Genomic DNA, 26,434 nt, shown 5'->3' with positions numbered 1-26,434 from the left:
GGTGAGCCTACAAAATCTGTTTTTAATAAGAAGACCAGGTGACTCTCACGATAAAGTGTGGGAAACACTGACCCAGGGCTTACCCTCAGGCCAATAACCATAGCTACCTTTTGTTTGATTGTCTGTGAAGTTTATAGTGAAGGCTCAGAAATCAGGGATAATTAGCATACGTTAACCTCCTGCCCCCTCCCTTTCTCTCATCTATGTTTTTCTTTCAATGAATATCTATTAGGAATCCATTGTGCAGGCACTGGGGACACAGCCCATAACACTAGAAGCCCTGGGGCTTCTGCTCCAGTTGGTTAGTAGGTTGTAGTGAGGAAGTCAGACACGGAACAGAAGGAAGACAGAGACACTTTCAGGTAATGTCACCGCTCTGAAAGACACCAACTTGGTGTTGTGATTGACAGGGACAGAGAAGGGAGTGACTAGTTTGGATTAGCTCAGTGGTTCTCAAAGTGGGGTTCCCACATCTGCAGGCTGAGCACCAAATGGGAACTTGATAGAAATGCTAAGTCTAGGGCCCTTCCCCAGACTCTGGGGTGAGCCCTCCAGGTGTTCCGTTGCACCCTAAGGGTTGAGAACCATTGGATTAGATGGTCAAGGCAGGGAGTGATATGTGCACTAAGTCTGGAATGACACAAAGGAGGCAGGCATGGGAAGACCCAGGTAGAGGGCCAGGCGGTGCAAAGGACGTGAGGGAGGAATGAATTCAGTGTGTGAGAGAAACAGGAGGAGACTGATGAGCAAGGGAGAGCTGAGCAGGGGCCAGATCGGCCAGACTAGGGCCTTGCGGGCTGGCCATGGTAAGACACCCAGATGTAGGTGACGTGAACCGATATGTGTTTCAACAGGACCTCTCTGGTTGCTGTATGGAGAATGCAAGGGAGCAAGACTGGAGGGCAGGAAGTCAGAGGAGAGTTCCTTGCAGGTCCCTGAAAGATGAAGGGGTGCCTGGAACTAGGGCAGGGATTCCCAACCCTGTTTTCATTATCTTCCTTTCCCTGCCCTCCCACGGGAACCTTTGTAGATATTTTATTCCAAATTGCCTTCCCCTCCCCGAGAAATTTCAGTACCATAGACATAGTGCAGATGTTTATGTATTGTGGTCTTTGGAGGGCCACAGACCATTGTAATATCTATGATTTTCTTTTTCTGCCTCCTGAGAGCCAATTTTCACCCCTCTGGGGATGATACTGGCCCACTGCTGATGCAAGGACTAAGGTGATAACAGTGGAGATGGAGAAACATATGCAGCTTTGAATATTTTGTATATCTTGGAGCTACAGATGCCAGAACTTGCGGATGGATGGGATTTAGAAGGAGGGAGAGAAGAATCAAGGAAGACTCCCAAAGTCTGGGCTTGAGCAATTGGGTAAAGGGGGCCGTTTGCTGAGATATGAAAAACTGGCCTGAACAGGTCTATCTGCTGAGTTCCGTAAGTCACAGACCCGGTGTCCAGGAGGAAATCCTGTTGCTACCAGGTACCAATCTGGCAAGATAACATGGTGACCATCACAAACCCTGTCTCAAACTGGGGGAAACATAGGATGGCCCGCCATCTTTGAGAGAAAAGCAAGGTTCTCCTCTGTGCTTCAGGGATAGCTCATTTCCTGCTATATACCTGTGATATTGTGATTTATAATACGGAGCATATATTTGGTCTTCATCCCAGTTCTGGCCCTGAGCTCCTAAAATCTTGGGAATTTCCGAAGTGATGAGAGCAATAAAGGTGTCTTTTGTTATGCTAATGACGAGACTTTTGGAAAGCATTTAAAAATGGGGGCTGGTTGCCAGGGGAACCAACCCTGTGATTGGAGGGTTGGAACTTTCAGTCCTACTTCCCTGACCTCTGCGGGGGGGGGGTGGGGGTGGGGGGGTGGGGGGGTGGGGGGGGGTGGCTGGAGGTTGAATTGATCACCAATGGCCACTGATTTTAATCAGTCATGCCTATGTAATGAAGCCTCCTTAAACCCCACAAAGACAGGGTTCAGAGGGCCTCTGGGGTGGTGGACACATCGATTCAAAGCGAGTGGGAAAGCTCAGAGGGCACGGAGGCTCTGCCCTCTCTCCCCATAGCTTGCTTTATGCACCTTGTCCATTGGGCTGTTGCTGAGTTACACCCTTTTGTAATAAACTGGTGATCTAGGAAGTAAAATGTTTCTCTGAGTTCTGTGAACCACTCTAGCAAATTAATTAAACCCGAGGAGGGGGTCATGGGAACCTCTGATTTATAGCCAGTTGGTCAGAAGCTCAGGTAACAATCTGGACTTATTGGGGTGGCGGGAGCCCTTAGCCTTGTGTGGTCTGATGCTGTGTAATGTACCTCCAGGTCATGTCAGAATGGAGCTGAATTGTAGGACTCCCAGCTAGCATTGGAGAACTGCTTGTTGGTGTGGGGTAAAAATACCCACACATCAGAATTTCTGGTGCAGAATCTTAACACCCAACACCTTAAACACCTGAATTTCCTTGGAGGAGGGACGGGTTTCTTAGTCCATTTAACAAACGTGGACCCACAGCTCACCACAGGGTAAGCTCTGGCCTTGAGGCCAGAGGTACAAAGATGAACAGGACGTGTTGGTCCAGTTGTAGAGAAAGACACGTAGATGAATAATTCTAGAAGAAGCTACATGCTATAGGCAGTCTCTGTGGGACCACAGGGACAGGAGAGAGGCCACACTCACCGAGGAAGGAAGGAGCATCCTGCAGAGGAGATGGCCTTGCAGCAGCGGCTTCAAAACTGAGTAGAAGTAGGGGATTGTGGGGAAGGAAGGTGGTCCCAGGCAGAAGGAAGAGGTATAATTATTATAGATCTATAGGAAACAGAATTTAGGGAGGACTAGACTTACTAGCCTCTTAAATTTCAGAACTTCTTTAAATATGGAAAATAGGAGATGTAGCACATTCATCAAGCTCAACCTCTTGGATCTTTCAAAACTACGACCTTGGGCTTCCCTGGTGGTGCAGTCGTTGGGAGTCCGCCTGCCGATGCAGGGGACGTGGTTCGTGCCCCGGTCCGGGAGGATCCCACGTGCCGCGGAGCGGCTGGGCCCGTGAGCCATGGCCGCTGAGCCTGCGCGTCCGGAGCCTGTGCTCCGCAAAGGGAGAGGCCGCGACAGTGAGAGGCCCGCAAAACTACGAACTTATTTAGAACAAAAAAATCCTTGGTGTTTGGGTAGGGAACACCTAGGGAAGGGTAGAAAAACGGTTTGAAAAAAAGAAATAATGGGTTGGGTAGGGAACACCCAGGGAAGGGTAGAAAAACGGTTTGAAAAAAAAGAAAGAATGGGCTTCAAATGAAAAGTAAGGATGTTTTGTTTTTTTTCCGGTACGCAGGCCTCTTACTGTTGTGGCCTCTCCCGTTGCGGAGCACAGGCTCCGGACGCCCAGGCTCAGCGGCCATGGCTCACGGGCCCAGCCGCTGCGCGGCATGTAGGATCCTCCCGGACCGGGGCACGAACCCACGTCCCCTGCATCGGCAGGCGGATTCTCAACCACTGCGCCACCAGGGAAGCCCAAGGGTGTTTCTTATACCTTGCCTCCCATAGTCATTTTCTTTTCTTTTTTTTTAATTTATAAAGGTACTGACTTTTTTTTTTTTAATATTTTTATCTTTTTTTTGTTGAAGTGTAATTGATTTACAATGTTGTGTTAGTTTCAGGTGTACAGCAAAGTGACTGAGAATATATATATATTCAGAATATATATATTCTTTTTCAGATTCTTTTCCCTTATCAGTTATTTTCAAACTAAGTCCACTGCATGCTGGGCATTGGACTCAGGGCTGAAACACATACCTCATCCAGCAGCTCTGTGTGGATGAATGCAGATGACCTGAGGGGTTATATAAGGAAACTGAGGTTCTGGGAGGTTAAGGAACCAGCCCCAGGTCACACAGACAAAACGTAGCATGGTGAGGACTAGAATCCAACTTGGTTTGATGCCACCCAAAGCCCAGGCCCGTAGCCAGTACGCTGAGTTCTTACAGGTGCCTGAAAAGATTTGCCTTGCGGTCTCCATAATTCGAAAGCAAACCCCAGTCTGTTTTCAAAGTTTAATTTCCCTATAAAGAAGGTCAGTTCTCAGACCCAGGAAAAAAGAAAAAGCAAAAAGATCTGATGGGTTTTATGAGCAGTGGCCGGGGCCAGCGCTTCCTGGCTGGGCCCCATGTTTCCTAAGCAGTAGATGCTGTTCCTTCCAAACAAAGCTTTGTGAAGTCCGGGTTCTATTCACAGGCTCCTGCCAAGGCAGGGTGTGTCAGGCAGGGCAGGTTGCAGCTTCCACCAGCCTGTCCTGCTTCTCACTCGTTATTTATCTCTGGCAGGAAGTAAACACGGAGTGGGAGGGAGGGAGAAAAGGAGGAGCTCCCTGACTTTTGACACTGGTTGGAAAAGAAGGTAACGTGCTGAATTAGGTGTGTGTCTGCTTCCTGCTCATCTGGTTTCAACAGAACCTTTAAGAAACGGAGAAGAGGAGCATTGTTCCATTCAGAGACAGTACTTGGAAAATAGAGAAAAGTAGAAAGTAGAGGGGGGAAAAAGTCACCGATACTCCCACCATCTACAGACAACTGTTTTTAAAATATTAGTGTGTTTCCCTCAGACTTTTCTATTCTTTCTAGTTCTTTATTGATTGTGATAGCTCTGCGCATATATACATATATTTATATATATATTTAAATACAAAACATATTTAAATAACTTATTTGTATAAATATAATATAAATATATAATATATTTAAATAATTAATGAACTATTTTTAGAGCGGCTTTACAGAAAAACTTAGTACAGAGAGCTCCCAAAATCTCTCTCTCCTCTGTACAGCAGTTTCCCGTTATTAAGATTTTGCTTTAGTGTGGTACATTCGTTACAATTAATGTACCAATATCAATACTTTATTAACTAAAATCTATACTTTACATTAAGGTTCACTCATCATATTATACATTCTTTGGGTTTGAAAAATGCATAATGTCATGTGTCCACCATTACAATATCATACAGCGTAGTTTCACTGCCTTAAAAATCTCCCGTGTTCGATCTATTCATCCGTCCCTCCTTCTCTCCAGGGGCAGCCATGAGTCTTTTAACTGTCCTCATAGGTTTTTTTCTTTTCTGTTACCTTTTTTTAATTGGTATAAAATACATACCATAAGCTTATAAATCTGAGCTTGTTGAATGTTTACACACCTACACCCCTGTGTAATCACGCCCAGATCTATTTCCATCACCCCAGAACATTCTCTCATGTCACTTCCCAGTCAGTACCTCTGCCCAAGAATAACAACTATTCTGACTTCTACCACCACTGATTTGTCTTGCCAGTTCGTGAATTTCATATAAATGGTATTGAACGGTAGGTATACTTTGGGATTTGGTTTCTTTTAATCAACACTGCTACTTGTTTTTTTAAATTATTTTTTATTGGGTTTAAAAAGGCAAAGCATACAATTTACCATCTAAACCAATTTTAAGTACAGTTCAGTGGTGTTAAGTATCACACATTGCTGTGTAACCAGTGTTTCTATAGTTTTGTAAGGTAGAAGTTGAGGTCATTTATTTGAGTCCTTCTTTTTTAATATAGGTATTTTAGGGCATTAAAACTCATTCTAAATGTTGCTTTAACTGCATCTGACACATTTTGATATTTGTGTTTTCATTTTCATTTTGTTCAAATACTTTCTAATTATCCATTTAATTTGTTCTTTGACTCACAGGCTATTTAGAAGTGTATTATTTAATTTCCAAATAGTTGAGGATTTTCCAGATATCTTTCTCTTATTGATTTCTAGTTTAATTCTATTGTAGCCAGATAATGCACTCTGAATAATTTAATATTTTAAAATTTATTGAGTTTTTTTAAATGTGTAGAATATGGTCTGTCTTATAAATGTTTCATCTGCAATTGAAAAGAATGCAATTCTGCCACTATCGAATAGCGTGTAATAAATGTCAATTAGGTCAGGCTGGTTGATAGTGTAGTTCCAGTGTTCTTTAGCTGTACTGATTTTCTATCTACTTGTTGAATAAATTATTGAGAAAACGGTATGGAACTATTAGGTTATAATTGTAGATTTGTCCACTTCTGCTTTTATCAGTTTTTGCATTACATATATATATATATATATATATATATATATATATATATATATATATTTAAATTTATTTATTTAATTTATTTATTTTTGGCTGAGTTGGATCTTTGTTGCTGCGCGGGGGCTTTCTCTAGTTGAGGCGAGCGGGGGCTATTCTTCATTGCGGGACACAGGCTTCTCATTACGGTGGCTTCTCTTGTTGTGGAGCATGGGCTCTAGGCGCCTGGGCTTCAGTAGTTGTGGCATGAGGGCTCAGTAGTTGTGGCTCGCAGGCTCTAGAGCACAGGCTCAATAGTTGTGGCACACGGGCTTAGTTGCTCCATGGCATGTGGGATCTTCCCAGATCAGGGCTTGAACCCGCGTCCCCTGCAATGGTAGGCAGATTCTTAACCACTGAGCCACCATGGAAGCCCGCATTATGTATTTTGAAGCTCTGTTGTTAGATAAACTTTCAGAATGGTTACATCCTCTTGATGAATTGAACATTTTATCATTATGATGATCTACTTTACGCCTGGTAATATTTTTTGCTCTAAAATTGACTTTGTCTGATGTAATATAGACACAACAGCTTTCTTTTCATTAGTATTTTCATGGTATATCTTTTTTCCCCTCATTTTCTTACTTTTAACCTATTTGTGCTTGTTAAGCAAAGTTCGAAGTGCCTTTTTTGTAGGAAGCATATAGTTGGATCTTGATTTTTTAATCCATTCTGAATACCTCTGCATGTTGACTGGAGTGTTTATAACATTTACATTTAATGTGATTATTAATATAGTTGTTTTAAATCTATGGTCCTGTTGTTTTCTCTGTACATCTATTTTTTGTTCCTTTTTCCCTCCTTTTTCTCCTTTTTAAAAAAAATTTATTTTTATTATTCTACTTTACCTCCCTTTTGATTTATTAGTTACAATTATTTGTGTTATTTTAAGTGGTTGCTTTAGGATCTATAGTATACATCTTTAAATTATCACAATCTGGGGCTTCCCTGGTGGCGTAGTGGTTGAGAGTCCGCCTGCTGATGCAGGAGACACGGGTTCCCGCCCCAGTCCAGGAAGATCCCACATGCCGCAGAGCGGCTGGGCCTGTGAGCCACGGCCGCTGAGCCTGCACGTCCGGAGCCTGTGCTCCGCAATGGGAGAGGCCACAGTGGTGAGAGGCCCGCGTAATGCAAAAAAAAAAAAAAAAAAAAGTCATTTAAAAATTATCACATGGGCTTCCCTGGTGGCGCAGTGGTTGAGAATCCGCCTGCCGATGCAGGGGACATGGGTTCGTGCCCCGGTCCGGGAAGATCCCACATGCCGCGGAGCGGCTGGGCCCGTGAGCCATGGCCGCTGAGCCTGCGCGTCCAGAGCCTGTGCTCCGCAATGGGAGAGGCCACAATAGCGAGAGGCCCACGTACCACAAAAAAAAAAAAAAAAAAAAAAAAAAAAATTATCACAATCTACTGTCAAGTGATATTGTACCACTTCATGTATATTAGAAGAATCTTGCACAGTATACTTCGGTTTCTCCACTTTTGGCCTTTGTGCTATTGCAGACATACGTTTTACTACTACATGTTACAAATCCCACAGTATATGTTATTTTTGCTTTACATAGCCAATTATCTTCTAAAAGAGATTTAAATAGTAAGGAAAAATGACTTTATATTTACCTGCATTGTTACCATTTCTGGTGCTCTTTATTTTATATAGATCCTTGTGGCCATCTGGTATTATTTTCTGTTGGTTTGAGGGACTGTCTTCAATATTTCTTGAAATACTGGTCTGCTGGTGATGAATTCTTTTAGCTTTTACATGTCTGAAAAATAATCTTTTTTTAAAAAAATTATTTATTTATTTATTTATTTTTGGCTGCACTGGATCTTCGTTGCTGCGCACAGGCCTTCTCATTGCGGTGCTTCTCTTGTTGCCGAGCATGGGCTCTAGGCTCAGGGGCTTCAGTAGTTGTGGAGCACAGGCTTAGTTGCCCCACAGCGTGCGGGATCTTCCCAGACCAGGGCTCAAACCCGTGGCCCCTGTGTTGGCAGGCGGATTCTTAACTGCGCCACTAGGGAAGTCCCTGAAAAAATAATCTTCACTTCATCTGTGTTTTAGAAAGATATTTTCACTGTGCAAAGAGTCCTTGGTTGGACAGTTTTTTTTTCTTTTATTGCTTTAAAGATATCCCACTGTATTCTAGCTTGCATTGTTTTCAAAATCTGATGTCATCCTTAAGTTTGTTCTTCTGTCTTTTTTTCCTCCAGCTGATTTTAATGTTTTTTACTTTTTCACTGGTTTTAAGCAATTTGCTTATGATGTGCTTTGGTGTAAGTTTCTTCTTGTTTCCTGTGCTAGAAGTTAGATTCTTGGATTTGTGGGTTTACAGTTTGCATCGTAGTTGGAAATTTTGCAACCATTATTTCTTCAACTGTTTTTTTAAATGTCTTTGCACCCTTTGGGGACTCTGACTACACATACATTCAGCTGCTTGAAGTTGTCTGACAGGTCACTGATGATTTGTTCTTTTTTTATTTTTATTTTTTAAGTCTTTTTCTCTTTGTGTTTCATTTTGGGGCGTTTCTACTGCTATGTCTTCAAGTTTACTGATCTTTTTCTCTGTAATGACTAATCTGTTATTAATCCCTCCCAGTGTGTTTTTCATTTCAGGCATTGTAGTTTTCATCTCTAGAAGTTTGATTTGGTCTTTTTAATTTTATTTTATTATTATTATTTTTTTTGCGGTATGCGGGCCTCTCACTGTTGTGACCTCTCCCGTTGCGGAGCACAGGCTCCGGACGCGCAGGCCCAGTGGCCATGGCTCACGGGCCTAGTCGCTCCGCGGCATGTGGGATCTTCCCGGACCAGGGCACGAACCCGTGTCTCCTGCATCGGCAGGCGGACTCCCAACCACTGCACCACCAGGGAAGCCCCTGATTTGGTCTTTTTTATATCTTCCATGTCTGTACTATACATAGGTATGTATAGTGTATGTATATACATACACTACCATTATCATGCTCAATCCTTCCTCTAGCCTCCTGAACATATGGAATACAGTTATATTACTTTTAAAAAAGTCCTTTTGTACTAATTCTGTTATCTGCACAATTTCTGGGTTGACTTTGATTAATTGAGTTTTCTTTTCAGTCTGGGTCTATTTTCCTTCTTCTTTGAATGCCAGGCACTGTGGACTTTAAGCTTTCAGATTCTGGATATTTTTGTATTCCTATAAATATTCTTGAACTTTGCTCTGGGATACAGTTATTTGGATCAAATTAATCCTTTGGGGTTTTGCTTTTAAGGTGAGGCCAGAGCAGCATTTAGTCTAGGGTTAATTTTCTCCACTACTGAGGCAAGACCCTTCTTGGTACTCTAAGAGACGTCCCATGAATTATGAGGTTTTCCACTCTGGTTGGTAGGAATGGGAACTATTCCCAGCCCTGTATTAGCTTTAAGGATTCTTCCCTATAAGCTTTTCAGGTGGTCTGTACCTAGTCCCATGTGGTTTCCATACATATATGTGCCGATCAGTGTTTTGTACAACTCCAAGTTCTCTCTTTGCCCAGCTTTCACTTCTTGGTGCTCTGCCTTGGGAACTTTACATGCCTTGGTCACCCCCCCAGCACCCAGCTCCATCTCCTTAAGTCAGGGAGACTATCTGGCTCCAGCTGGGGTCCCCCACCCTGGGCCACTTTCTCCAGGCCTTAAGCTGGGGCAAGAGCAGGGCTTCCTCTGTTACTTTCCATCTCCAGGGATCACTGCCCTTCATTTCCCACATCTCCTGTAGAAGCCAATCCCCCATCAGCCAAGCCTTCTGTTACTTAACAATTCTGTATATGAAATTTTCCAACCCTGGCTCCCTGAAAACTTTGAAAAACCCACCGTATCAAATTTTTTTCTTTAAATGGAAATGCAGCAAAAAACACCTGGCATTTATTTTGGGAGAGGTGGGGAGACCCTTCTAGACAAAAAATTATAGTAAGAGAGAGGATGCTAGGGGCAAGAGTTGATTCTCTTTTCTCTTCAAGAGCAGCTTGTATCACAGCCACTTGCTGTCTCGTGTCTTTTTACAGCCTCAAATGCCAACTTTGACAGCAGTTAATCTTCCCAAATGCGTCACTGCAGCTGTGTTAGAGCTGGGAAGGAGCCTAGGATGGTCTTTATGTCTTTGACATTGAACCAGCTTGGCCACCACTAATGTTGACTCATCACCACCACCACCCCCACCACGTAGACCAGTGGGATCACAGAGAGACAGATCTCAGCAAAATGGATCATCCCTGGGACTTGCTCTAACAAGAGGCACTTAGTCACATTCTTGAGCTCAGTCTCACGTAGGTGATATTGGTTACGTTTTCTTTTTCAGAGAGTGGCCCAAATTCACTGAAAGATTTTTCAGTCATCAAGGGAAAATTCCAGTGTGTTCTCTGTTTTGCACTTTGTTGACTAAGGGAGGAAAATTATTCTAACATATGTTAGAAGTCTTATCAAGAAGGAGTATAACAAAAACATGTTTCCTACTATTTCTTGTCCAAAATACCCTTGTAGTGTCAAAATAAAATAAAAACACCCCCATAATCCGAGCACGTGGGCAAAACTGTCATTTGCATTTTTCCATGGATGACTAGTGGAATTTAATTTACAGTTCAGGAAATCTTCATATTCTCAGTTAAGCATTCTACCCAATTCCTTTTTCTTTTTTTTTTCATATTTATTTTTATTTATTTATTCAGCCTGCACCAGGTCTTAGTTGCAGCATGCAAGATCTTTTAGTTGCGGCGTGCGGACTCTTAGTTGTGGCATACGTGGAGGATCTAGTTCCCCAGCCTGGGAGTGAGCCTGGGAGCATGGGGAGGGGGCAGCCGCACCCACTGGACCTCCAGGCAAGTGCCTCTGTCCAAACCCTTGATTTGTGCTCATTAGAATTTTTAAAGTCTTTATCGTGAATAAAAGCAGATGCCTCTAGAAAACAAATTTATGGTTACCAAAGAGGATACTGGGGGGCGGGGAGGGTGGATAAATTGGAATTTGGGGTTAACATATACTCATTACTATATATAAAGTAAGGAAACAACAAGGACCTGCTGTATATCACAGGGAAATCTACTCAGTATCGTATAATAACCTATAATGGAAAAGAATCTGAAAACAAATATATATAAATGTAAAAAAACCAACCAACCAAACCAACAAAAAAACTACCTGTGTACAACATTAGAGACATTTGATTACTTCTTGTGAATAACATTTATGGAAATCTCACTTTGTGATCACATCTTACATATCTTCTTCAGTAAATAAATATCTTATTAGATTAAAAACAGGCAAACAAACAGAAAACCCAGATGCCTCCTCTAATGGGATTGTAGTTTTATTTTTGGTAGCTGATCATTAAGAAACATCCAAATGATCAAAAGTAATTATTATGCCAGAAATGCATTTAAATGAATTTCTGTTTTCTTGTGATAATATCTACATACATTTGAAGTACAGTGACAGACAGACAGAAGGAGGAGACACGGAGCTCATTCCAGCTACAGGGAAGGCTTGGGGGCGTCACACTCCAAGCCCAGCACTGAGGCTGGGAACCACACAGTTGGCTCAACACCCACATGAGGGTTGCTGAAAAAAATTGGTTAGAGGACAGTTTTTGAATTTTCTTTGGAATTCAGTTGCCTGTGCCCTCCCCTCATTTTGCTGGTTAATGAAGTCTCATGAGTGGACCCACACCTTGACCTTGAAGTCAAATAAAAGTTCATGTGGCAAAGTACAGGCTGAATACTAAGGATGCTTTAGTGTTTTATCCAACCCCCAACACACACACACCCTTTTCCCCAATAACTCTTTAGAACCTCCTAATAATTTTCTTTCATCTGTTGCGTGGATTGCTTAAGCATTGTGGTCTTTCTTTTTTCTAATGCAGAACGAGCACAGAAAAGAGTTAACACTGGACTCGAAATACAAAGCTGAGTCTGACAGGGCTGCCAAGGTCAGCAGGCCCGCTGGCATCCATACAGGGAGCATTGTTTGGACAAGTCAGGACTGCGAGTGTGGACTGGACCTAATCTGCTCGGACCACAAAGAAGTTTCCGAGGAGGCGCCTTTCTCCGTGCAATACCATGTTATAGTTGTTAAAGCATGGCGGCTGTCACATCCTTATTAACCTGAGGGTCTTTGCTCTGCAGAGATCACTCACCATGTAAATTCCTTCTCTGAAGGCTCTGGAATGGTGATCCATCTCACAGTGCAGGAGTCAACCTAAGTGAGCAGTTATGGCGCCCGTTAAAAATATATTTTGGGGGCTTCCCTGGTGGCGCAGTGGTTGCGAGTCCGCCTGCCCATGCAGGGGACGCGGGTTCGTGCCCCGGTCCGGGAAGATCCCACACGCCGCGGAGCGGCTGGGTCCGTGAGCCATGGCCGCTGCGCCTGCGCGTCCGGAGCCTGTGCTCCGCACCGGGAGAGGCCACAACGGTGAGAGGCCCGCGTACCGCAAAAAAAAAAAAATTAAATTAAATTAAAATATATATATATATATATATATTTAAATTCATCCCATTGTTGATTAAAAGAAAATGCACAACGTGAGAGTCGTGGGTGAAGTTTTATCCGGGGCAAAATGAGGACTACAGCCCGGGAGACAGCCTCCCAGAGAGCTCTGAGGAGCTGCTCCGAAGAGGTGGGGGGCAAGGTCAGTGTTACATATGATTTTAGTGAAGGGGGGACGTGCAGTCAAGCCCATGTCTCAGCAGAAGGCCGCTGCTAGTCACGAGGAGCTGGTGTCTCCATTCGTGACTTCAGGGCTTTTCTAGATACGAGGAGATGCGAGACATGGGGCTCGTAAAACCTCCTCCTGAAAATGTCTCACTCTCTGGAGGCCTGTCCTGCCGGTTCTCCCCAGAGCGCAGAGGGCCTCATCCCTGACCTCCGCCCTGAACTCCTCTCAGGATGTGTTGAAGGTCAGTGGTCGCAGCAGATTCTGAATCAATTGTGAAGGAGATGGCCGGAGTCAGAGAGGGAGAAGGAAGCCAGCTTGATCACTGGCGAGGCTGGACTGGAGGAAGAGCCAGCCAGCGGCTTGGCATCAACTGCCCGGAATCAACTCCCACCAGCGCCAGGCTGTGGGCGAGGGCAGGCTGCCCTGAAGGGCGGGGAGGGCTGGCCCCGGCGAGCTTGCTGCATGCAGGCAGCGGGGAGGGGGGCTGCACTGTGGGTGAGCTCATCTCAGTGACCTTAACTCCCACCCATGTGAAGACTGGACCTACGGCGGGGGGTGGGGGGGCTGCCTTCCCCAGCTAACCAATCAGAGAAGCCTCACTTCCTGGGGTGACGACCCAAAGGGAGTGGAGAATAGGGCAGATGTGTCAGAAAAGCCCCTCATTTGTGGGCCAAGGATTGATGCAGAAGCTGGGGAGAGCACCCACAGCCCCCGCGCCCGTCACCCCAGCCCCGGCCGTTAGCCGTGTTTGAGGACAGGTGGTCCCGGGTCTGTGGTCTAACTTGCTGGATCTCCCTCGGCCCCATGCTTTCCTTTTCCAGAAACTGCAGCAGAATGCACAATGAGTAACAGAGACGATGATCTGTGGGGACACCTTATCATCTTTTGAATTAGGCTCATTTATGAAAATTACAAATCATTCGCAGCCTTCTGTGCTTTATAATTAATAACAAACCACTTGCAGTGCACCCCCTAACTTATCAGAGCCACCAGTGCGCAAAGGGACACGTGGCTGAGCACTGCTGCCTTAACCTCATTTCTTTGGCAGAGGTACTTAAACAAAAGTACTTTGCCTTTCCTGGGCCTCAGTTTCCTCATTCCTGTAAAATGAGAGGTTTGGACTAATAGATCACTAGAGTGCTGTGATTGTATGGAAGAAAAGAACTTTCCTAATCTTCAAGTCAAACAACCGAGATTTGGGAGCATTTCTGCGTATTTAGAATCCTTGATTTGCGTTTAGTTGTATTTGTCCATCCATCCATCCACTCATGCATTCATATGTTCAATGTTTGCGGTATGCCAAACACTGGAGATGCAATATTGAAAAGAGGCAAGACCCAGTCTCCATGATACTCCCGTGGGAGAAATGGTCATCCTTTTTGGTGGCAGCCGTGACTAGTGCCCTCACTATGTAGGGCTGTAGAAGGAGATCTGATCCCAGAGGCCAGTCCAGGGAGGTTTCATCGAAAAGTGAAGATTGGGGCTGAGGTATGCAGGGAGGAGCAGGAAGGCTCCAGCTCCAGGAAAATGCACAGATGGGGAGCTCTGTGTGGGACGAAGCCAGAAAGGTAGGCTGGGGGCACAGCTGATTGCAAAGTGAAGCCACCACCAGAGAGTCTTCCCATGAGGGTGACAGGGTCAGGCTTTCATTTACAAGCCACTGCCCTGGCTGCAGCCTGGAGAACAGAATGCAGGGGCCAGAGTGGGTGGGAGAAGAGGCTGCTGCATTTGTCCAGGAGAGGTGAGGCCAGCAAGTACGGGGAAGCAGGAGACAGCAGGGTCCTGGAGCCAGGCGGGGCTTGATCTTGCTTTGCCGTGGGAGCTCCGCGTGGGACCCGGGTCTGGTCTTGAACCTCTCTGTGCATATTTCTTCATTGGTGCAGTGGGGGGCATCCACTCTGCCTGGCTACTGTGTGGATTAAATGTAATCGTTACTGAAGTGCTTAGCACGGGCTTGGCCTTAGTAGATGCTCAGTCAGTGGCAACTCTCCATCTTGACGATTTTGCTTTATGGTTTTGCTGGTTCTCTTAAAGCCTGGTAGTGCAGGAGCATGCTTGTTTTCCCCTCTACCAGCCTCCTTCCTCTTTTTAAGCATTCCTACTTGGCTTGAGTGTGTGTCTTCAGAGCTATTCATTTAGGAACCCATCTGGATGTGATTGTCTCCAGCTAGGATGGTGGGGAGGACATTTTCTGCATCTCCATCCTCTGCTTAGACCTTTGCTGCAGCAAATCACCCCTCCTCCCAGGTCTCTGCACCCCACGCCTCTCGCTTTGTTGGCTGGGGACGTCTGGTCTGCACCGGGGAGGCTGTGCCCTCCCCTCCTCAGTTCAAAGGCTGCGCCCACTTTGGGCTGAAAACCTTCCATTGAGAACACGCTGCCCAGCCCACGAGAGCTTGCCTTTGGATTCTGAGCTGAACCTCCATCCTACACATTGTCATTCAATCTTGAAGCACAAAAGGACATTATGGAAACTTCCATTAACGCAGAGCCCTCACAGATGAGTTCTTAGAATTTTTCCTGCCCTCGGGCAAATCTGCTCCTGGTGAGTGGCTTTAATCTGTTTTTTTTGTTGTTGTTGTTGTTGTTTTTGCGGTACGCGGGCCTCTCACTGTTGTGGCCTCTCCCGTTGCGGAGCGCAGGCTCCGGACGCGCAGGCGCAGCGGCCGTGGCTCACGGGCCCAGCCGCTCCGCGGCACGTGGGATCCTCCCGGACCGGGGCACGAACCCTCGTCCCCTGCATCGGCAGGCGGACTCTCAACCACCTCGCCACCAGGGAAGCCCTAATCTGGTTTTAAAAATTGGCTTCTGATGGGCAATCACAGGGATTGCTGGTGCCCAGCTTAGGCGAAATAAACCAAGGCTGGGTCCTGATTTTGAATGGAGTCGTATGCTCACACTCTGGGAGATGTGTTCCTGGTTGCTGTCTCCAAAGACCTGCAGGTTTTCAAGGTGCCCAAATTGAGTGAAATTGTCATCTCGTTCCCAGATGGTCCTGACTTCAGGCAGCCTGAAGGGAAGCCACACTCCTGAGCTAGCAGCTGCTGTCAGAGACAGAACAAAGCTGCTTTGTTTGTTTTGTTACCAGCGCAGAGGGGCTGTGCTCTGCGCTTCTTGAACAAGCAGACATAAATGGGAGCACTTCATTTATGAATTACACACCACTGATCTCATTAGCTACTAAACCGTTTGACACCCTAGTTAAAGATTGGGACACAATTCAGTGTAAAGTGCTTATTTAAAAGGAAAATGGCCAGATTCAAGAGTGCAGAGTTTCTGGTTCTGGAACAATCCATTGAGTTCCAGAAATGCTGCTCTGCAGAGGCCAGGCCGAGGCACGTTACCTGCACACCTGGTGGTTTCACCTGTGTCAGTCAGCATGGGGCCAGGGCTCTCCGTGGGCACGTCCGTCCTCATGACCATGTGAGGATTGGAGGGATTCACGTAACTTACCCTCTGAGTTTTCTCTTCTTTGCTCTTGTCAGCCTTGCTTTTGGTCTGAAAATGCTAATCTGGTTGAGATAGTAGCCAACTCTCTCTCTTGGGTCCATCTGAAATATTTTCAATGTCATATGTGCAGGAACAAGTATTAAATCAGGACAACTAGTGTGGTGACATGTGTACACACCTCCTTCAAGGATGTCATGTGATGTCAGGTACATTTCATAGGTGAGGGGCTTGGCGAGAGGCTGGAATGGAGCCAGGTAGAGAGCCTTTTGCCCTCTGTCTCAGTTTGTTCAGTCTGCTATAAAAATACCATAGACTGGATGGCTTAATGACAGACATTTATTTCTTGTGGTTCTGGAAGATGGAAATCTAACATCAAGGTGCCAGCAGATTCCATGTCTGGTGAGGGTCCATTTTCGAGTTCACAGATGGACGTCTCTGCATCCTTACAAGGCAGAAGGGGCAAGGAAACTCTCTCGGGTCTCTTCTATAAGGGCACTAATCCCTTCATGGGGGCTCCACCTTCATGACCTAATCACTTCCCAAAGACCCCATCTCCTAATACCATCACCTTGGGATTAGTTTTCAACATTTGAACTTTGGGGACACAAACATTGTCCCCCTCCATGGAAGTTTTTATTTTTGGAGGCGGCATAGAGTGAATAAGAAGATTATGGCCCAACAGATTCAAGCTTAACCTCTCTGTTCTCAGGGTTCTTATCTGCAAAATGGCAGTGATAATATCCATCTTGCATGGCTATTGGTAGGGTTAAATGAGATAATCCATGTAAAGCACTGATGTCCAATAAATTTCATCCATTATTATTTTCCCAGCTTTTCATTTTGGAAATTTTGAAACCTTAAAAATGTTGAAAGGATAGTACAATAAATGCCCAATATACCTATTGTATTAGTTTGTTCACACTGCCATAAGAGAAGACCACAGACTGGGTGGCTTCAATGACAGAAATTTATTTTTTCAGTTAGGGAATTCCAAGGTTAGGGGGCTGGAGGATTGGTTTCTGGTGAGACCTTTCTTCTTGGCTTGCAGACGGCACCTTCTTGTTGCATCCGCTCATGGCCTTCTTGTCTGTGTGAGCGACTCCTGGTATCTCTTCCTCTTCTTATAAAGACTTCAGTCTTACTGGATCAGGACCTCCCTCTTATGACCTCACTTAACTGTAATTAACCTCCTTAAAGGCCCCGTGTCCAAATACAGTCACGTTATAGATTAGGACTTCAACATATGGATTTTTAGATGGACACAATTCAGTCCATAACACATATTTCTAAATTTGAACAGAAATGTACTTTATCTTCCCACTATATGCATCTCTCATAAACAAATGTATACGCGTTGCCCTGCATGGAAAGATAGGATTTTGGTAGTGGACGTGCAGAATAGAATCTTTCCTCTGGTCGTATCCAAAACACTGTGGGTCTATGAATATGTGAATATGTGTGTATGTAATAGTTACAAGAAGATGCCATAAATTTTCCTCCTTGTAATAATTTCAAAGAACATGGTAAAAGCCTTAGAAAAACCATACTTTTGTTAACTTTGCCTTGAGCAATTTCTTTTGATACTGAAAGATATATGATCACAAAAGTATATAGAATCACAGCTATGTAAAAATAACAAAAATTGCACCCCCTAAAGAGTTGTGTAGGAAAAAAAGGAAATTCACTAGAACACTTCAGGTGGCAACATTTTTTCTACATTTTCAAAATTTTGTATTGGCCATATATTGCTTTTAAATTTAAAAAATACACCTAATTAAAACTATACAGAACTGAGAAACACAGCCTAAATATGGCATGTGATAAGCTATTTTACAATAACTGGATAGTTGATGATCTATAGCAAGTCCATGGCTCTGAGCCATATTCCCCCAAGTTTCCTGCATGTTCACAGTTTTTCTTTACACGCTGTACAGCAAAGTAAGTTCAAGCTGAGATACATATGGGTATGAAAGTAATTCAGCTCCCAGGAATTTTATATTTAGGTCATACGCAGAAATTCCACAGCTCAATAGAATTGATTTTGGGATTATGCCTCATGGTACCACCCGTTGAATGTAAAGAATCAAGTTAACTTTTTGTCAAGAATAGCTCTTTATTTCAAAGCTTGACTTTCCCCATTTTTGCCCTTTTCCTGAACATCTAAGGATCCCCAGAAGTGTTCAGGACCTCTTTGTAAACAGAGCTCATCCAAATTCTCTCTCATGGTTTATATTTATTAGAAATGTTCTGAGTTTCCTGCATTGTAGACAATTATGAATTAGTTTCCATATTTCCCGGTTCACTACTGACCAGCATGGGAAGCCTCAGCTTGAATGTTTGAGATTTTCTGCACTAATTTTTGCAGAGAGGGCGGGCATATGTCATGGTTACAGGAGGGGTGGGATTAGGGGGTGTCTCTTCATGGAGAGGAGCGAGATGCACGAGGATGGTGTGCGTTGTGGCCTTTAGTGGGGAGAGGTGTGGAGTGATTTGATTCTGCCTGGGCTGTGGCTCTGTCCTTGGCATCCATGAGAACTGATAAAACAATAAATGTTTTCATTGTTGGCAGCGTCGGGCACGGAGGTTCCCGCTCCGCTTCTGAAGGTGCCGCCAGCCGGTATCCCTGCATCGTGTCCCCAGAGGTGACTGAGCCAAGGAAGCACCCACGGGAAGCCAGGGGCCAAGAAGATTCTCCACTGCCCAGCCCACCGGAGCCCTGGGAGCAGGGGAGCCCCTTGGCCTCCGTGCCCTTTGCCGAGGGCACCCCGAAAGTTTGCTCGGCCAGCCCAGCAGCGGAACCCGAAGATTGTCCCCTGGCTCAACACCCCCAGAGGGAACCTTCCCCCAATGCCCCAGGATACGCCCCAGCAGCCTTTGTCCCTGGGATGGACAGCTCTGCTCGGCGCAGGGTGGTTGCAATTGCCCCCAGCGCCGGCAGAGAGAGAGGACCGAAGGAAGAAGAGGGACAGAAACTGTCTTCCTCCAGTTCCATTGACCAGTTGCCGGGAATTTCAGCAGCTTCTCCTCGAGAGCCGATGAAGGCGCAGCTGTGTGGAGAGGATGGCTGGCCTGGTGGTTTTGAGTCCCAAGGGAAAGAGGCTGCAGGTGGCTTTCCCCTGCCAGAGTCTGGGCGGGGAGCCCCCATGGCCCCTGCTGCAGCCCCACCAGGCCAAGAGAGCTCAGCCGGCCTGGAAGAGTCCCCCCCAAAACCCGAGAACCCGACCCCACAAGATCCAGCCCCTAAATGCCAAGCGGAGGGGCCGCCTCAGGACTTCACCGATGACTCGGGAGTCCTCAGGGCCTGCCCTCCCAGCGGGAGTGCTTCGGGGGCGACCCAAGGAGCCGAAGCGAAGGTCGCTGCCCGGGAAAGCTGCCCGCGGCAAGTGGGAGCGCATCCGCCGCCCACAGAGCTGCCCTGGGAGTCACTGGGTCCTGCCCTGGCACCGGGGGCCAAGGGCTCTTGGGAGGAGACTCTGGACGCCCCTGATGCTCGGGGTCACTCACAGACAGGGGGGCAAGGAGCCGAGCCCCGTCAAGCTGTCTGTGTGACGGCAGGTGACCAGCCCGAGGGGGGCCTGCTTGGGAGCCCCGAGCCTGCCCCACACGCAGCGACTGAAGAAACGGATCCAGCTTCAAGCCTCACTTCACAGCCAGCTGCTCGGGCCTCTGCTGCTGCAGAACAGCCCAGAGAGATGATCTCTGGTGCTGAGAGGCCTGTTCTTACAGATCTGGCTAAAGAGCAGGCAGAAGCAGGGTTGGCAGGACAGGAGAAGCACGCATCAGACCTCGGAGGAGAGGGAGCGGGTCCAGAAGGGGGCCCCAGAGAGGTTCCTGCTCCTTCACCCCCGGAGGAGAGGGAAGAGCTCTGGAATAGGGAGCAAAGCCACGAGGTCCGACAAGCGGTCCTGCCTCTTCCCCCTGCCGGTGCAAGTGCCAGAAGGTCACTGGGGCCAAAGGCTGAAGCCAAAGCCCCTGAAGGTCCAGCTGTGGCTAAGGAAAGCAGACTACCTGCGGCCGACCCTAGAGGACAGGAAGCAGCCCCAGAGCCAGTTGAGGGTGCAGATCCTGGGAACCTTCAGGGAGAGCAATCCAAAGCCTGTGGCTGCAAGAAGCCTGACCCAGAGCGGGAAAAGGATGAGGTTTCACAGCTAACTGGCGATGTGGGGAGCAACAGCCTTCCCAGCATGGCCTCAGCACAGCCACTCAGAAAGGAGGCCCCCGGGCCTGTGGACAGGCCCGGTTCCCCATCAGAAGATGCAGCTTGGAGCTTGGCGGCCTGGGGGATGATGGGAGAAGCCCAAGTGGTCCATGCATCTGCTGCACTGCACCAGCTCCAGGAGCAGCATCCCATCCCACCCTCTGGGCCGGATGGAGCCGGTAAACACGTTTTTCCCCAGGGAGCTGTCTGGGAGGGGCCAGGACTGCAGACCAAGTATCCTGACACCTTTCAGGATGTGGGGGGATTGGGAAGAATGGACCTTCTTCCTGCTTTAGAATCAGAGAAATCGGATTTCCTGTCGACTCCTGCTACAGAGGTCGTCCCCAAAGCCCAGGAGGCGGAGGGCAAATCTGAAATAAAGACGAGGAGCCACCCATCCGCGCAGAGGCCCGGCAGCTGTGATGAAGAGGGCTTGCAGACACCACCCCACGCCCATGGGCTGGGGCGCGACGCAGCCGGCCAGGAGGTCCACACCGATGGTCTCCCTCCCCCTGAGGAGGAGAACTTGGCAGTGGACAGTGGGTTCGCGACCCTCAGCCTGGAGCAAGATCAGCAGGAAAAGCTGTCCTGCCCGGGGGACAGCGGGATACGAGTGGCTGCATCTGGGAGGCCCTCGCTGTATTCTGAGAACCGTCTCCAGCAGCCCCAAACGGACACAGAAGCATCCGTCCCTGAAACGCTCAGGGAGAAGTCCCAACAGTGCGAAAGCGAGAAAGAGACTTACCCAGGTGATGCAGAGTTTAAGAACCTGGGTGCAGATTCTCCCCAGAGCCACATACCCGTGGAACCTCGGGAAGAAGATGTGAGCTTGCCCGCTCAGGGAGCAAAGGAACAGGCTTCTGAACCAGAACTTCAAAGTGAGCTCACCAAGGGCAGTCTGTCTGATGCTCCAAGTTCAGCTCCCGGGCACACAGTTCCGGAGTCAGCCCCAAAGAGACCGGAGTTGTCTACACTAGGGGGGAGTGGGCAAGAGGGAGAATGCAGTGGCAGTCAGCTGTCCGGGGGCCCACCTCCGGCAGCAGACACCTCACAAGACTCTTCTCTTGCACGCGGCTTGAGCAGAAAGGAAAGTTGCTGTGCTGGACAGGGGCCAAACAAGTCCCAGCAGGAGCTGGTTGATGGGCGGAAAGCTGGCAGCCAGCATGAAGAGGCATGTCTCGGGGATGCAGGCATTTCGGAAGCAGCTGACGCTTGGCCCCCGCTCCGGGACTTGGGTAAGACGGAGAGGGCAAGTGGGAACGCAGTGGGGGCGCCGCCTTGTCGGCCTGATTCAGTAGCTCTCCTGAAGGCAGCTCGCTGCCCACCAGCTCCAGCACCTGCCGGCCCCAGAGCCACACCCACTCAGGAGGCCCCAGAGAGAGAGGCCGGTGACGAAACCCAGGAGGGCAGGCGGCAGTCAGGGTTAGCCCCACAGAAGGAAATGGAGCGTCCCACTGCCACGGATGCGGAGGCCCAGAAGCTTCTTGAAAGTTCCCCATCAGCCGAGGATCAAAGTGCGGGTGGTGGGACTGCTGAGATTGGTGGGAACGCTGACGGAGGAGACCTGGGGACACCACGGGCTCCGGGGGAGCCAGGAGAAGCTGCTCGGAGTGGTGGCTTCCTCCCAACAGAGCAGTTTCCCTCCCCTGGGGAGGAGGCTTCTACCTGTGCCCTAGGTGAGCCCTGCCTAGCTGAGCAGCCCTCCGCCAGCCGCCAGGATGCCTTGCTGCCAGCCAGAGAGCTGGGTGGGATTCCCAGGAGCGAGGTGGATATTTCTGCAGCCCAGGCTGTCCCTGACCCAAAGAGGCTCCTGTCGTCCAGGCCACCAGAAGAGGCTGCCCCTGGCACTCCTTACCTGCATGTGGAGGGCGCTGCCAGGAAAGGGGCAGAAGACAGTGGCGTGAAAGCTGTTTCACCTCAAGGCCTCAGAGCTCCCGGTGAAAGCCCTCGTCCCACACGGGAGCCCCTGCTTGTCTTGGAAAATGCCTCCTCCACGAAGGTACCGTGTGGCTCCCCTGCCTTCCTCTGGCAACCAGGAGCCGCAGGTGAGGAAATCTCTGCCGTGCCAGCCAGCAGCGGAAGCCCCCAAGCTGGGACCTCTGAGGGACCCGCGGACTCCGTGCCCTACCTGGACAGGGTGCCACTTCTGGCCAAGGGTAAGCAGACCACAGAGGAGCAGAAAGGGTCAAGAGCTCCCGGGGCAAGTGCCAAGCCCAGTGAACTCTCAGCACACCTTGCCAGTGAGGAGAGCACGGCAGGTGATGCAGCAAGGGAGAGAGAGCGCAGTGGGGAGAGGATGGTAGACCCTTCCGAGGATCCCAGGAAGGGAGGATCAGCCGGTGTAGACGCAAGCTCCAGGCTGACCAGTATGATCTCTGGGCTCCCTGACTTCAGGGAACACATCACCAAGATCTTTGAGAAGTCTGTGCTTGGAGCCCTGACCGCCGATCGGCCCCAGAGCACACTGGGAGAAAAGGCAGGAGCTGGGAAGAGTGTGATGGCCAAGGACCTTGCCACGCCAAGCCCAGAGAAGCTTCCAGATGGGACTCGAGGAGTGGCCATCGCCCCTCTCCCCACCACTCCTGCTGGACTCTGGGAACAGTCAAAGGAGAAGCAAGAGCTGGCTGTCGAGGCTGAGATTTCTCGTCTGGGTCCCCAGGATCCAGCTCCAGAGAAGCTGCCGGGGCCAGCACGGCCAGCTGCAGAGCAGAGCCTGCCAGGTGCCAGTGTGGGGAAGCAAATGAGCGGGCCTCCACAGCCGCTGACAGAAAGCAAGAAGCCAGAGGGGGCTGGGGAAGGCTGGCCGGGGCTTGGGAGCCAGGCCCCCTCACAGCAGGAAAGCTACCTGCAGGAGTCAACTTCGGGCCTGTCTTCACGGGGGACCTCTCCAGAGAGTCCCAATGCTGACTGGCATGTGGCTCCCCGGGGCCTTGGAGAAGGGGACGCAGCTCAAGACGACATAATTCCTTCTGGAAAACAGCACCAGGAAACATCTAGCTGGGACAGCCAACCCAGAGAAGATGGTGCCCAGGGCTTTTCTCACCCAGGGGCTCTGGGTGACATGTCAGTGTCCACCTCTGCCCAGGGAGCATCTTCTTCCCGTGGGAATGTTCTGACTGTGGCCGAGGCCATCAGTGAGGCCTGTACCCCAGACACACTTAGGGGTGAGAGGACGCATGGAGGTGCTGCTGGGATCTCGGAGACACAGGACGCCCTGGGCACCCAGAGCACCCTGGAGCCCCCAGCTGGGGAAGAGGCGGACACTCCCCTGGAGCCCGGCTTGGGAACAGAAGCTGCTAGGGAAGCAGAGGGTGACGTCACTGTGAGCACGGCTGAGACCGGGGCACGTGTGTCTGCCCACCCGCCTGAAGCAGGTACTGCGAGCATGTTCTCTGGTGCGTCTTGTGCCTCGGCTCTGCCGGGAGGCCGAGGGGACCCAGGCTGCTGTGAAGGGGCTCTGAGGATGGAGGCTGCAGCCGCCCCGAGCGGGGACAGCCCGGCCGGGCACCCGCAGGCTGAGGAGCAAGCTGGGCCTGAGCTCCCCGCTCCTGCTGGGGATGGGAAGGTGCGTGTCTCCTCACCTGCAGAACCTGGCGAGATTCGGGACCTGAGGCTGCAAAGCCTGGATCCAGAAGCGCTCGACGCCGAGAGGTACTTAAAAGAATAAATTCCTATGGGGATATGGGGTCAGCCTCAAAAGTGGTTCCCACTTGGTTTTAAAAAGTCAATCAAAGAGATGGGTGGTTTTAAGAAGGTAAATTTTCCATATCTAATTGTTTAAATGTACCTGCTCACAATCTCTGGATGTGCTGTGATTCTGAAAGATGTGAGAAGTGGGTTGGAGGCATGGGAGCTGTCTGTTGAACGTATCTTATTCCTCGCCTTGTGTTCTTTTAATTCTTCTAACTGAAACTTTGCAAAGCATGAAATGTTTACAGGCTGGCAGTGCGCTATAAGGTCATAGGTTATGGTCAATCAGAAGTTTTTCTGGAGTCCAAATACATCTGCTTTTGAATCTGGATTTATTTATACAGAGTTAGGCAGAGAGATCTAAATGACCCCAAAGCATCTCAAAGCCATTTGCTGCCTGAAGCTAATTTTTTCTAGAGATTTTGGTGAAGTAGACACTTAAAGCTTTAATTGGGAAATGGGCTTTTCAATAGGACATGGAGAAAAATGCCCTTTTAAATATTTATTGCTTCTTTTACCTTATCCCAGAAAGAGCTCTGGGCCGGGCCCATCCACCTTACCTTTGGTTCCTGAGAAGGATTTTCCAAATGTCATGGGCGAGGTCATTTCAGAGGAGACCACAAGTGCGGCCGGAGCAGAAAGGTCAGTGAAAAGGTAGCAGCCTTTGGAGAACCATGATACGTGCCTTGGCAGAGACATGCTGGATGTTTTGCAAAGGAGAGTACTGCTAATATATGAGTCTTTATCTAAGAAAGAAACACCTAGTCACTCCCGTTCTTTATACAGGTAAAGCAGTGCCTAAGATAACTAGGAGCTCCATTGCTGTAAAAGGAATTGAGTGAGTTGCTTTCATGTCTGAGCTTATCTTCGTTTTCCTTAACAGCTTTATTGAAATGTAATTCACGAAGCATGTAATTTGCTCATTTAAGGTGTACAATTCAGTGGCTCTTAATATATTCACGGAGTTGTGCAATTATCCCTACAGTCAATTATAGAACATGGTCATCTCCCCCTGCAAAGAAACCCTGCGCCCCTTAGACAGCGCACCTCATGTCTCCCAACCCTCTGAGCCCTACACCTCCTAATCTAGTTCATTACCTTTGGAGGCAAATGGGCTCAACTTTGCTTTAATCTCAAGCAGGAATGTCTAATCACCAGCAGCAGTCACACCCCTCTCAAGATTAGAGGAGGACAAATGATAGATGCAAGTGTGAATCCCAGACCTTCACACTTTGCAGCGTACCTGCCTGTTCTTTCCCAAGTGAAATGCCACCCTGTTGGCGCAGCAGCAGCTGCTGGGAAATTTCATCCTTTGCGGGAGAGGGAGACACTGTGGCAAAGACACATTCTGACCAAGCTGTGCAGCATCCTTCGATCTTTGGCTCTTCCAGAGCTCTCCATGGGTATGTGTGTGTGTATGTGTATGTGTGTGCAGGCACATGTGTGTGTGAGCGGGGCGGGGTTGGACTTTAAATTAGTACCTGTGGCTGACCAGTATAGCCTACCAAACAGCTGCAGGCATTTTGTAAATGATTTGTTGCATATTCTGCACATGCTGAAAGAATTCATGATCACCTGTTTTTCGAGTCTGAGCACTTCCACCGACACCCAGCTGCCTTTCCTGCCCTTCGAGGCCCTCTGGGCCAATGAGATACGGACGTTGCTGCCGAGACAGATGCAGTTTTAATCTGCACACTTGTCTCCTCTGCTGACTTAGCACAAAATTCCCTGCAGCCCCTGCTCGTATGTATTTTTGACATCCCTAGTTAAAGGGTAGGAGAAAATGTCTAACTGGAAAATCCTCCCCTCCCCTCCCCTCCCCATAACTGTCATATTAGCTCCTTCTTCAGTCCCTGGATGTTTTATCACCTTCTTAGAGAACAAGAAGATCTCAGGACCAGGCATATAGTAGTAATTCAATAAGTATTTCATGGCTCTTTGTTTTAATCACTTAAAATTTTTAAATTATAATTTCTAAATTAATATTAGAAAATTCGTAAGGTATAGAAGAGTATAAAGAAAAAGAGGAGAATCCACAACCACACCAACTAACGATGACTGGTGTTTATTATGTTAGTGTCGCTTCATCCACTGTTTTTTCCTGTTTAAATTCTGAGTCCTTTTTTTATGCCGCCATCAGAACTCTTTGCAAACATAACTCTTAGTGGCTGAAGTAGTGTGACTTATCACAGTTTACCGAGCAGCAGACATTTACATTATAATGGGTGTTCTGTGCACTTTGCTGTGGTTGAGGACTTGCCGGCTGGCAGACTTTTAGATTCTTGAGTTGTGCTGTCCA

The 26,434-nt window shown here is 48.0% G+C and overlaps 1 protein-coding gene across 43 annotated transcripts in view; it reads left to right on the top strand.

Annotated features, from left to right (window-relative positions):
* The window catches only part of TACC2 (transforming acidic coiled-coil containing protein 2), a 211,973-nt gene that overhangs the window by 49,014 nt on the left and 136,525 nt on the right, over positions 1–26,434 (top strand). For 14 of the 43 annotated variants that reach the window (XM_067024456.1, XM_067024434.1, XM_067024433.1 and 11 more), the window contains 3 exons: positions 18,817–24,096; positions 24,664–24,777; positions 25,374–25,538. The exons of 13 other annotated variants lie outside the window; for them this stretch is intronic. In XM_067024456.1, the coding sequence (XP_066880557.1) occupies positions 18,817–24,096; positions 24,664–24,777; positions 25,374–25,538 (5,559 nt within the window). The remainder of the gene's footprint in view (positions 1–18,816; positions 24,097–24,663; positions 24,778–25,373; positions 25,539–26,434) is intronic. 16 more of the 43 variants (XM_067024460.1, XM_067024447.1, XM_067024440.1 and 13 more) reach the window with 2 other exon arrangements.

The sequence above is a fragment of the Kogia breviceps genome, chromosome 2 (assembly GCF_026419965.1).
Source record: "Kogia breviceps isolate mKogBre1 chromosome 2, mKogBre1 haplotype 1, whole genome shotgun sequence".
NCBI classification, from domain to species: domain Eukaryota; kingdom Metazoa; phylum Chordata; class Mammalia; order Artiodactyla; family Physeteridae; genus Kogia; species Kogia breviceps.
Note: the sequence above shows the minus strand (reverse complement) of the source record. Positions and strands in the feature narration are given on the sequence as shown.